Source organism: Babesia bigemina (genome assembly GCF_000981445.1).
Source record: "Babesia bigemina genome assembly Bbig001, chromosome : I".
Taxonomy (NCBI): Eukaryota; Apicomplexa; class Aconoidasida; order Piroplasmida; family Babesiidae; genus Babesia; species Babesia bigemina.
Window position 1 is genome coordinate 1102224 of NC_027216.1, and position 12283 is coordinate 1114506.

General features: G+C 48.8%; 7 protein-coding genes across 7 annotated transcripts; 1 reads left to right on the forward strand and 6 right to left on the reverse strand.

Moving 5' to 3' along the window:
• Positions 1-2: 2 nt before the first annotated feature.
• On the reverse strand, positions 3-983 carry BBBOND_0104900 (hypothetical protein, conserved; the record flags this gene model as incomplete). Its single annotated transcript, XM_012910913.1, has 1 exon — positions 3-983. The coding sequence occupies one exon, from the start codon at positions 981-983 to the stop codon at positions 3-5; it is 981 nt and encodes a 326-aa protein (XP_012766367.1).
• Positions 984-1705: 722 nt separating this feature from the next.
• On the reverse strand, positions 1706-3598 carry BBBOND_0104910 (DnaJ domain containing protein, putative; the record flags this gene model as incomplete). Its single annotated transcript, XM_012910914.1, has 2 exons — positions 1706-3192; positions 3229-3598. 2 exons carry the CDS (start codon positions 3596-3598, stop codon positions 1706-1708), a joined length of 1857 nt encoding a protein of 618 aa, XP_012766368.1.
• A 508-nt stretch (positions 3599-4106) lies between these two features.
• On the reverse strand, positions 4107-5295 carry BBBOND_0104920 (hypothetical protein, conserved; the record flags this gene model as incomplete). The annotated part of the gene is made up of 2 exons (XM_012910915.1): positions 4107-5030; positions 5068-5295. The coding sequence occupies 2 exons, from the start codon at positions 5293-5295 to the stop codon at positions 4107-4109; spliced, it is 1152 nt and encodes a 383-aa protein (XP_012766369.1).
• A 305-nt stretch (positions 5296-5600) lies between these two features.
• Positions 5601-6764, reverse strand: BBBOND_0104930 (hypothetical protein, conserved; the record flags this gene model as incomplete). Its single annotated transcript, XM_012910916.1, has 1 exon — positions 5601-6764. The coding sequence occupies one exon, from the start codon at positions 6762-6764 to the stop codon at positions 5601-5603; it is 1164 nt and encodes a 387-aa protein (XP_012766370.1).
• On the forward strand, positions 6763-8832 carry BBBOND_0104940 (hypothetical protein, conserved; the record flags this gene model as incomplete). The annotated part of the gene is given in 7 exon segments (XM_012910917.1): positions 6763-6798; positions 6834-7151; positions 7188-7354; positions 7396-7507; positions 7525-7804; positions 7845-8725; positions 8761-8832. 7 exon segments carry the CDS (start codon positions 6763-6765, stop codon positions 8830-8832), a joined length of 1866 nt encoding a protein of 621 aa, XP_012766371.1.
• Positions 8833-8834: 2 nt separating this feature from the next.
• Positions 8835-9834, reverse strand: BBBOND_0104950 (subunit of proteaseome activator complex, putative; the record flags this gene model as incomplete). Its single annotated transcript, XM_012910918.1, has 7 exons — positions 8835-8894; positions 8929-9027; positions 9069-9116; positions 9184-9324; positions 9394-9483; positions 9525-9641; positions 9682-9834. 7 exons carry the CDS (start codon positions 9832-9834, stop codon positions 8835-8837), a joined length of 708 nt encoding a protein of 235 aa, XP_012766372.1.
• Positions 9835-10456: 622 nt separating this feature from the next.
• Positions 10457-12265, reverse strand: BBBOND_0104960 (cytidine triphosphate synthetase, putative; the record flags this gene model as incomplete). The annotated part of the gene is made up of 4 exons (XM_012910919.1): positions 10457-11542; positions 11581-11853; positions 11894-12058; positions 12095-12265. The coding sequence occupies 4 exons, from the start codon at positions 12263-12265 to the stop codon at positions 10457-10459; spliced, it is 1695 nt and encodes a 564-aa protein (XP_012766373.1).
• Positions 12266-12283: the final 18 nt, after the last annotated feature.

The following is a 12283-nucleotide window of genomic DNA, read 5'->3' on the forward strand; positions in this document are numbered from 1 at the left end:
ATTCATAGTAATACCTTCGCTCGGCCTGAGAGCACTTGCACGTTACATGGTGATGCAAGGTTGCACTCAACTTGGCTGCACTGGTTCTCGCACGTGTTAAGAGCTATCGGGCTCTCCATACCGAAATTGATGTCGTTAAAGACGCCGTTTATGCGTGAAATCTTGGCTAACAGCTTCTGTACATGTTTTTCGAGCTCGCTAATTTTCTTATTCTTTGTGCTGATTATCTGGTTCAACATGTTCTCCTTCACCTTTATTCCAACCATCAGACGCTTGCTGCGTGTAACCTCACTGAGGAAAGCTGCCTGCCGCTCCATCTCACGCTTGCGGAGCTCACTCTCCACGTTGTTGAGCAGCTTCTCCCTCTGGTTGGTTTCCCACACCACGGTGTTCAACTTCTCACACATGTCTTTAAGCTGCTTTAGCAAGTCACTCTTGCGCTGCGTGAGCTCATTCACGGTGTTGCGGTGGCGAGTCAAATCATTTATCAGCTCCAGAATGCGAGCGTCCTTCTCCACCACCATGGCGTTGAGCCGCTCCACCTGCGACTGCAGCACCCCCAATTCTTTCTGCGTTTCCCGCTTCACCTTTTGCATACCTTTATCGTGCTCATGCAACGCGTCCTTAGCCTCGTTGAGGCTCACTTCACAGCCGTGCAACGCCTTTTCAAGAAAGGCGATCCTGAACTCACGAGACAATGCTCGTTCGGAAGCTTCTAGGGCCGTCTGCCTCACCTTGTCAAGCGCTTCAAAAGTGTCCTGGTACTTCTGCTCAAGCAGTTGGTTCTCCTTTCGAAGCCGTTCAATTTCATGTGACTCGTCGCAGTCGGCAGGAGCCCGGTTGGAGCACGCTGCCCCACTATGGGCGATTAGTGAAGGGGCGGCACTAGTGTTCATATTCATCTGCACCTTCTCGACAATTTTACGGTTTACCATAACTTTATACAGCGTAGAGCTGCTATCCTCGGATTCGGTGCGCTCCATGAACTTAATATTTTTTGCGACCGTGGCTCCCACCACCTCACCGTGACACATCTCCTGAGCCGCCCACAAGGATGAACAAAATGCAACAGCACGGCGCGCACAAAACATGAACCTACGGTAAAACGTATGGTATATGATTAAAAATTTTAACACGATGTCAGAAACGACTGTGGCAGTCAATGATTAAACTGCACGGAACCCTAATGGGCCACAGCGAAGGTTGGATCTACGTGAACACGATCGTACCTATCATGGCAACAAGCAAGCGCGGATAAAATCCTGACTAGCTTGGCCCGAATGACGAATTGTGTAACTTTGAAAGTGTTATTGCGACATTTTGCGCTGCAATTTATGTAACACCAACTGCACGTGTTTCCGACGCCGTATTGACCAATAAACTAACACACAAATACGTGTGGCGCTATAACCAAGGTAGACGATGACGACGATTCGCGCGGGGAATACGACGGCGTGTTGCAATCTACAGGTTCCCCCTTTTCAGCCGTGGCTCTCATGCTCCGTCTTGCACGGATGTATAAAGAACCAATGCGTTCAAACACGATGCCCCCCTTTAGCCCATAGATTAGGTAATCATAGTGGCGCCAGCAGCAGTTGATTAGTCGAATACGATATGTCCCGTAATTGGGCACTTGGTGCTTGCCCTGCAACAACGCTGCGCGCCAGACTTAGCAGGCTCGGCACGCGGTATCAGTGGTCTGCCTCTAGTCATCCATTACCTCCTCTTCCTCGTCACTGTCGCCTTCACCAAGCAGATCACCTAGCATCTTTCCTATGGCAGAGGGTTCATTATCCAGAGCTAAGTCTTCAGGATGAATCTTGAACTCGGTGGTTTCCGATGGGGTGTTGACAGTAAAGGTAACCTTCTTGGACTGGTCGCAGCCGAAATACGAATCCGACATAACCGTTACCGACACGGAGTGAAGACCTGGCTTCTCTGCGAACACTGAAATCTTTTCAGTGATGACGCGTTCACGCGATGGGCAAATGCTGAACCCCAGCAACTTGTCGTCCTGTTCGCCGTACGTAAGCAACACCACCCACTCCTCATACTTTACCCACGGGAAGAAAGGTGCATGGACAGGTCCCACGATCTGGCACTCTTCTGGTACATTGGCCCGTGTTATGGTCACCTCAAAAGTAATTATGTCACCAACACAAATATCGTTTGCATCGTTGACGTACACATCCACATTGAGATCCACCTGGGGGAAAGCCTTGCAGAACTCGTCCACGTCGGTAAGCTGCTTTTCATTCATTCCTACAAGCCCTTTCTTCAGTCCCATCGGAGTTTTGACGTATTCACTGATGGTCTTGCCACCTCCTTTGCTGCGTTGGATGTGACCGACGCAATCCTCGGTGAGGTGAGGTATCTGGAAGAAAGTATCCCTCTTTCCCGTAAGGCCTTGGAGCAGACATCGCCTGAACTCGATAATGGACTTGGTGGTCATCAGCCACCGGCGGCAGAGGGCGACATCAAGCATGCATTGCGTTAACAACATGCTGTACTTGAGTATCTCCGCCTGCGTTGCCTTCAACTTAGGAGGGAGATCATCGCTGCGGTTCATGTGACATAAGAGCACCAAAAAGTTGCGTAACCTCTCCTTGGTAAAATTCTTGCGTTTTATGTCTCCGATGTCTTCCGCATATTGGCGCAAGAAAACATCATCTTCAGGCGTAGCAGGCACCGAGATGCATTCCATGGCAGAGGCATATATTTCCGGGAGCGTTTTTTGGCGTGTGTTCTCGGTGATGCCGTAGTATATAAGCTGGAGAGTTTCCACCCGTACACCAAGCGCAGTGTACTGCTTCTGCGTACGGTAGTAGTAGAAGAAAATACCTGGTATTACGACTAGCAGCACGATAAAAAAGAGAGAGAGGATGAGCACCTGGTTGCCTACCTCAACCAAAAACCTGGGGAGCCCTATCCCGATTTTCATCATACCCGGCCCGTCGGGATTGCCATATCGTTCGTAGTTCTGACGGAATTTGTCATTGGTGAGGGTCTTGTAGGCCTTCGTAACAAGTATGAAGTGCGCCGCAGCCTCAGGATCATTGGGGTTCCTGTCGGGGTGATAGCGCAGAGACATATGTCTATACGCCTTCTGGATGTCCTTCTTAGTCGCACCAATAGGAACTCCTAGGAACGCAAAAGGGTCAAAAGTCTTGATGTTCTGAGAGGTGTCGATGCCTGTGGGCTGTAAGATCAACGTAAAAAAACACTAACCCTTAATCAGGTAGAAAACAAGCCACCAAAAGAAAGCCAGAACGACAACTTTCAGTATAGTAGCTGTGTTCATATAGTCTTCCAGCATGAACCGTCGATTCCTTTCAGCGGTCCTGCGCTGTCGACACATAGAGCATCCACAGTGAAAGCACGGTGTAGTTTCTCCTTCCACATGGTTCTCACGTAGTTTCAGCTTCTGTGGCAGGCTATTCCTCTTAGGACCAGTCCACTGGTAGAAGCAATAGATGGTTATCGGTACCAGAAAACACGCCAGGAAGCCGCTGGTGAACACGCGTGACGCGAAATCATCGTAGGACAGTAGCGGGTCCGTGCGGCTACCGCGCGTGAAAGTATCATGAAACTGTGACATCACGCGGGTTTATATGCGATTTCTCGCTGGCTACGTTTCGGAGTCTGTGCGTCAACGGGTATTCACGTGGCGCGCTGCGCCCAACCAGGAGGATGCGGGACGTTCAACTCCCTAAATCCAAATTAAAATCTTCCAACCGGATAAATATTGTCATACACCCGGTGGTATCATTGAATATGACAGTGAGACGTATGGTGGATCGTGCTTAGTTTAGCTTTAACTTCCCCCGCACACCTCAGGTGTGTCGAATGCCGTGCCGCCAACAAAGCCTTTACCACATTCACTACACACCGCTGATCAGTGTTGTAAAGTTAATTTATTGATGATGTTAATACGTCATATACTATCGGTACGAACCAAATAGCGGTAACTGGTAGACACAGCGGCCACTGGCCAGCCAAAATGACAGGTTGCGCCGATCGTTGAAGGCTTTGCTTCTATGTGGAAGGGAATACTCACCTTAAGACTTTGTAGCACACGAAAGGACGACTCACCATGCTGAGAATCCCTAAGACGTGCTCGACGGATCAGCCTTGTTCCGGAATATCTTAAGTAGATTAAATCCAAGACAGCCACATTTAGTTTGATGCCGTCTCTCTTTCACATCTGTAAGGGTTTGGCCACTTTTTAAGTCGTCGCCCTGGTTCTGGTCAGTTGGACTCTGTTGCATATCGGGAACGGAGCCCTCATTGGGGGCAACGGGGTCGGTTGCATTACTTGAGTCTCTCGTCGCATCTTCCTTAATTTTATTCATACACTCCACAGTGCAGCTACCCTCGTGCGTTGTACGACACAGACGGACCTGCTGGTTGGTTACCGCAATTATGGGTACTTTGGGTTTTAACGGACGAGTGATGACGTTGACATCATTGCTCATACGGGGCGTCGACAGCGGAGTTGGTTGCTTTATTTGGCTCTGATCGATGTGGTATGGTTTAAACCTTTCGTCCAAGTAAACTGGTCTCTCAAGCTCCTCCCATATGCAGCCGTGAGGTTCGTACACGACGTCGGCCATGAGCGTGAGTAAGGTATCGTCGTTCGACGTCAGCGTAAGGAAGCGATTATTATGGTATATACCATGGTACGCGAACTCTTTGTTACAGAACTCGTCCCTAAGCAACTGCAAACCCTTCTCTGTGAGCTTCGATGGGTACTTCTTTAAAAATGTCTCAGCAGACATGGCTTCAGATTCGTCGAAACGCACCCCTTCCATACGCTGACCTCTTTGATACAGCATGATGTGATATCTTAAATCTTCAAAGCTGAACGATTCGATATTTTTGTATCTAGGTCCGGCGACGCAGCCATGGAACACGTTTATGCCCAGCATGTCTATCAGCTTCTTAACATCGTCATCAAAGACCATAGTGTGGCTCTTCAGCGTGTATTCACCTTTTTTGATGCGGCGCATCTTGTCCAGAGTGTCGAGAACCTGTTTACATTTCATAAGCAAAACAACAACGACATACCCATTCTGATTGAGCACGTCTCACCGCTGTTAATAGTAACTTGCATAATTCGTCGAATGAGATCGCGTACGTGCCGCTGTTAATTTGAATGCGACGCCGCAAGAGCAGAATATTGCCGACGCACACGAGTAAAGAGTCCGCGGCCGTGCTATATTGCAGAAAAGGAGTCACTCGCGAGAAATGGCGCATCCATTTCACGCGGTACGCATCGGAAACTTCAGACGACATTTTTATAACAGCTTATAATAAAGCGTAACGTCAAACAAAACTGATGTGTGCGTCGATGACAGCCTTCGTCTCACAGCTCCGGCATATATCCTTAAAATCCACTAAAAACCAAAACAATTAATTATGAGAGTTTTACAAAAGCAACCTAATGTTTTTGAAAGCGTGCAAATAGGGTTCAAAAGCATAATTTGCGAATGACTAGCAGCAACTACCCCCTCAAAATGAAGCATTGCTCCACCCGTGCCAACATTGAGACATGCCTAGCAACTCTCTGATAGTACACCGTGCCTAACTAACAATTCGGCTCATGGAGCTCTGCAACAGAGAGTCCTCGACAAACGGGTGAACAATTCTTGAGCCGAGGTATCCAGTGAGTTGAACCATTCACGCGCCTGATCGGTAAAATCTCTTGGCGCACCTACGGAAGGACTAAAATGCATACGCATCCACCTCTCCGTGTACGTCCAGTAGGCCTTGAAAGGTCCATCCGCGAGCTGGTCCATATCCGGCACATCGTCAAGATTGGCCTCGCACCTAGAAACGAAGGACGCATTCGGCACAACTGGCATTGATTTGGGCTCACTGATACTTTCAGTTGTGATACACCTCAAAATCTCCCTCCAGGCCTCAGGTCCCCTAGTGATCACAGAACTCGTACGAGTGAGAAGTGCCACTACGCGGTCACCGGATGTGTCGCCGAGATACGTCAGCAACGCACTAAGGTTCAGCAATTTGAAGAGGCTGCCCATAGCGCCCAAATGTTCCGAATCGCTCCACTTGTCGAGTGCTTGGTTTATCGTGTCAACAACCCAGATGCCTGTCGGAATCGTCGGAGCATCAAGCGATCCGTGATCCTCAACAACGCGGAACTCATTGTTTTCCATTTCCGTTACGCTAGATGAGTCGCCGAGGCCCAAGCAGCCGCTAACAATGGGCTGGCAAGATTGACATTCCGTGCTTGCCACCAAGCAGCTCTGTGCAAGGGATGGAACGATTTCACGTACACATTTGAGCGCAACTTCTTGATTCGTCATTAACTCGTACAGACGCTCGTTGCAGTAATCCTGCATCTGCGAAAAGTCTTGCGTAAAGCTTCGGCGATCGTCAATCGAGGCAACACCGACACCATCGAGATAGGATTCTCCTCCATCGTACGCTTCTATAGCCTGCACACCATTGTCAGCATATTCGGAGTCATGATTTACCTCGTGATCGTCGCCGTTAAGCTCAGGTGCATCATTCTCCTTGCTGTCAGCGGCGATGACCTCTGCGTGGACGCTTGGATCGCCGGAAGAGAAAGGACTATTACCAGTTGACAATTCGGCACTACGAGCTGGCGTTTCCTTTGTTAATTCACCGTTAACGAGCTCGGTCTCCGACTCATCAACGACGATCTCGCCGGCGGGGTGCGAGGCAGCCGAGACCGCCTCTTTCATGCGTCTCCTTGATTTACACATTTGCAGCTTCATGTCGAAAAAGTTGCACGAGCAATTCTTTCGGTGTGTCACGCGACACCAGCCTAACGCCTTGTGCACCAGCACCCCAAGCATCCCGGCAGTTATACATCGGCAAGGGAGGTGGAGCAATGGTTGGCGACTTATTTACCGTGGCTAATTTTACCGCAGTTCAAACGCCCGGAGCTGGGCAACATCAGTTTGATCGGCGCAAAGGACCGCAAATTGTTGCGGGCACGCCTGATCAACGCACTGTCACTGGACGATACACAGGCCGACGCGTTGCTTCCAAACAAGACGCCGATAACGTATTCTAAAGTTTCAGGCACGCGGCATCTCGTATACATCGCCGGTGCCGACCCCTGGCTGGTGCAGCTACAGGATGGACGAATGTTCCCCACGGTATCCTTCTTTCGCACCTTTTCACATCTAACATAGATTTACGCGCTGTGGAGCGCCACAGATCTGCTACCAGCGCTTCGAATACACCGCGCAGTGCTCACTTACGTAATGCGTGGAGCGCATCTTATGATTCCAGGAGTGCTCAATTGGCCGTGTGACATAAAACCCGGTTCAATGGCCGCTGTCGTAGTCGAAGGCAGCCCGTTAGTTTCCCACTGTTGCTTTTTTGCCGCATGGTATGCAGCTTTCCTGTGGCCGTGGGAGTTTACGAAGGTTCCTTTGACGAACGGGGAAACGTACGCACCTCTGGCAGGGCAATGGAGATCTTGCATTATTACACAGACGGCCTCTGGTTAGTCATATGTGAGCGCAGAAACATAACTGTGGCGACAGGAAGATGAGTTCCAAGGCCCTTCCAAGCGAGTCGTCATCAAATGACGAAATAAACGTGGAACAGGGTGGCAACACGTCACAGTCGGAGAAAAGCAAGCTCTCCCAACCGCACCAAATACAAAATAACACAAGTTACGTTGATGTCACAAATTTACAATCGGACATATCTGCGGAGACTCAGAATGGCAGTCAACAACAAGTTGACGCAACTAACACCGCGGCGTCAGGACAGAGCGCCGAATCCAGTTGTCCAAAGAGCGGTTAGTCGGTTATAACACGCATATGTATCCCCTATTACAGAGAATGCACCTGCTGCGGATCCTTATGCGTCACCGCAAGGTCACGACAAAAAATCGACGGAGTCCGTAGCGTTCAATGTCAAGCTGGTGGATCATGTGTTACGGCTATGTTTCCTGCAAACAATCCACGGAATAACGGATGCACAGTTGCCCATGGAAATAAGCGCTCTTTACAGCCAAATGACAGCAGACGGTACACGACTTTTAGCAACGTCGAAATTCAAGCAACTCCTAAAGCAAGCCGATCTTTGGGATGATAACATATCGCCGCAATACTCCGCTCAATTGATCTCCTACCGCAATTCGTCCTTCAAAAAGCTTGCCAAAATGTTCCAGACATGGGCGAAGGAAGGAATCATAACGATGAAGGACTTGCGGGGTACAGCAACGGTTGTGAATATAAATCGGAACCATGAGGCATTTATCCAATTCACTCCAATAAACTTGGTACATTTAAAGGAAGCTGGAACTTCGAAGAATGACAAAGTCAGAGTAAAGCGCTTTCTTGCTTTCTCTTCTTCGCAGAGGAAGGCGATGGCTGAGCGTGGCCTGAATGTGCAAAAGGAGCCGATGCCACTTGAGCAGTTTAAGCAATTCATCATAGATCATGTTACCAAGGAAGGTGACGCCATCCTCGCTTTCGTTAACGATGCCGCACAGTACCACCAAGTGCTGCGCGGAGAAGAAGCTTCCGCCATACGCAAGGGGGCGGTGCAGCCAGTAACCGTTACCATAGAACCACGTGGAAACCGCAAACACATAACAATTGTCAAAGGGTTGTTTAATTTCCTGTTCAATGTGGACGAATCAGCGGTTGCAGAAGCCTTGAGACGTAAATTTGCGAGCTCGGTGTCTGTCAACAACGGCGTGATTATGATACAGGTAACAAATGCGCCAACATCCATCAAAATGCGCAGGGCAAAGTGGAAATCAAACGCGAGCTTGTCGAGCAGTTCGGCCTGTCACAGCAGCACATCCAGTTGCAATAGCCTCAGAACGTCATGCGGTAATGATTGTTTTCGCTCTTGGGCTTCACAACCTTCTCCCAGTTCTGCAAGTGATGCAACCGTTTTTATTCACCTCACCTTGCATAGCAGATCATATATCATGCTATAGTTGTTCCGCATATCCACGTTGGTTATCTTTATGTGAATCCACTCCTTCTCGTCGAGCTCGCGTATAGCCTAGCAAACGTTGTTAAATTACAAGACATTAGAGTGAATACCTCAGTGTAGTCGCATACATTGGGGTACTTTATAACTTTGGTGCACAACTTAGCCCTGAGCAACATGTCAAGATGGTACAGCGAATTGCACCCACCTCGCCATGTAATATTTGACTATGGAGTCAAAAAGGTTGAAGGCTGTATCTTCTACTCGAGTGAGTTCTAGTATCACCTCCTCCTGAATCCCTACTCCGAAGTTGTTGCCATCTTCGATACGTGGGACGTTCAGCTGGATCCAGAGCTTTATATTACCGATCTGAGGACACAATAAGATGCTGTTGAGCACATGTTAAGTTCACGTCGGGTAAAGGCAATATATACTCACAATTTCTATAAGCTCTGACGCTTCCGCTTTTATAGCTTCCAGTTCGTCCAATATTTGCTTGTGCGACGGCGTTATTATACGGCTGTCTTCCTCCGGCTGCAATCTTTAGGGGGGAATACAACGAATTATACCTCTTCTACGCTCCTCTTCTGTCTTTTGCTGGCAGATTCGTCTACAGCGGAAACGCGATAAGTCACGGAATCAAGATCGCGAGAGTGAAATAGCCCACTAGCTGATGCCTTCTCCTTCTGATCGAGTATAGAAACTAAATTCGGCACGCATACCCACCACAAGTTTGCTGAAATGGAGGATCTTGCGAGGAATCCTCTCGCGCAATGAGTCGAGGGCAAGTCGAGTAACCTCCTCTTTAAAAGCAATGTGTTGCTCTTTTACTGCCGAATCGACCGGATCAACAGACAGGCCGTTGATTCTATTGTCCATTGTGCATCAATTTTCAGCGTCAATACAAATTGACGGTCGCAGCAGCGACGGAGTGTAGGGATTATACTAGCGGGCTACACATTCGTCGTGCCGTGGGAAAATAGAAGCGCGAAACACTGTTACATCTCTATTACTATATATTTACGTGGAATGAGCGGCGATGTGGTAATAGTTGGTGATCTTTTGACGAATGATACTGCCTCTATGTGAGGACAATATCACTGCGACATCTTTACCGTTCTCATCTGCCATGTCGCAATTTTACGATATCGGTAACACTAACAACTCTAGCTACGATTGATACTAATACTCAAGCGGTGTTGCAAAGCCCGGACGAATGGCATGCTGCAACGCCAAAAAGGAACCAGTATGCCACAGCCCAATCAACTAGCACAAGCGCTCCATGATACTTACTACCGACAGTCACAGCGTACAGATGACTATAGGTGAAGAGATTGTCACAAATGGACTTTGCGGCTAACGTAAAAATAACAGGAAAACAAACAACATTCCACCTGCAAGTGCAACCTGCGATTTTATTTTGCGAAACAAGTTATTTATCGTAAGATAATGGTGACGCCAGTAAAGTTACGATGTAGTCGAAATGTGGTCCTGTTACGTCTCACGCAAATTCGTATTTGCTACCAGGACGCAATTTCCCTCCATTGGCGTCCAATCTAGAGGACAGCTGACCCTTAGCAGCCAATACCAAGGCGAGGAATGGCGGGCTAGGCTTGTATGGGGTAGATTGGAACTCTGGGTGGAATTGGGTGGCGAAGAAAAACGGGTGGCTGGGGAACTCCAGCATTACCCTCCTCCGGCCGCTTGGGTCCGTTCCTGAAAACACGAAACCCATATTTGTTATGCGATCGACGAAGTCTGGGTTTACCTCATAGCGGTGGCGATAACGCTCGCAAATCACGGTTTGATGGTCATACAGCTTGTAGGCTAAAGACCCGGGGAGGACGTGGGCCTCACGCACACCCAGACGCATGCTCCCACCCTTGGAACCATCACCGAGGAATTCGGGCATCGCGATAATAGCTTGATCCTCTAATGGCGCTTCCGCCATCTCTCCGTGAACGGCGTTCGGTGCAAACTCCCTAGCGATATCCAGCACCGCCAGTTGCAGACCAAGGCAAATGCCGAGGAAAGGAACACCATTCTCTCGGCAGTACCGGATCGCAAGCATTTTACCGTTGGTACCACGTTCACCGAAACCACCAGGTACCACTACACCGGTAGCTCCTTGAAGCAACTCCTTCACTTGCGAAGGCTGCGCCTCCAGCTTCTCAGCCTCCAGGAAGAGTAGTTCCAGTGAATAGCCAGCATCCATAGCAGAATGTTTTAACGCGTTCATAACAGAGAGATAGGCATCGTTAGCCGAATTGTACTTGCCTACCAGCGCTATTGTAACCTTGGTTGTGCTGGTGTTTATTAGACTCCTCCAACTTTCTAAGGAATACAGTTTCGGGAGTGGCAAATCAGTCTTAGGCGTTATTTCCAGAAGCTTTATTATCTTCTGTGCAACGTTCTGCGATTCCAGTATAAGGGGGACATTGTACACGTCCGACGAATTATGAACGCTTATCACGTTATCCGGCTTCACTTGAGTGAAGAAAGCGATCTTTTCCTTAATAGCGGCAGTCAATTCAGTTACACAACGCCCAAAAATCATATCTGGTTGGAGACCTCGAGCCAGCAAGTTCTGGTTACGTATGAGAAAGCCAGTAACGCATCACCAACCTTCGCTGAATGTTGTGTGGGCTTGGACTTCTGCTCGTTGCTGTTGCCTACAACGGGCATGTACGACAACAGCAGAAGGCATGTGTTGTTGGAGCCGAATCTCAACCGCAATTGACGAATAGCCTCCATAAATATCTCGGACTCGATGTCACCTACAGTACCACCGATCTCAAGAAGGCAGACCTCCGGTTTGCGCCAACCCATGCGATCCACTGGCTCCTCGCTGACTCTGCTAATCCAATCAATGATCTCGTCGACTACATGGGGGACCATCTGGACAAGTTGAAAAAATTTGCGACACACCGAGGCTTACTTGAACTGTCTTGCCGAGATAGCAACCACGGCGCTCCTTCTCAAACACATGGGTAAAAATCTTCCCTGTTGTGATTGAATGGTTTTTGCTTAGTCTGAGATTCAGGAATCTCTCGTAATTGCCCAGGTCTAGGTCACCTTCACCGCCATCTTCAAGGACGTACACCTGCATATCTATCGGACAGAAGAGCTAGAGACACACCTCTCCGTGCTCCTGAGGCGACATAGTCCCCGCATCGAGATTCAAATAAGGGTCTATCTTTATGGCAGTGCAGGAGATATTGTAGGAACGGAGGAGGACACCTAGACTGCTCATTACAGTGCCCTTGCCGACACCGCTCATGGTACCACCAATTACCACAACGTACTTCATCTTGACATGAACAATTAC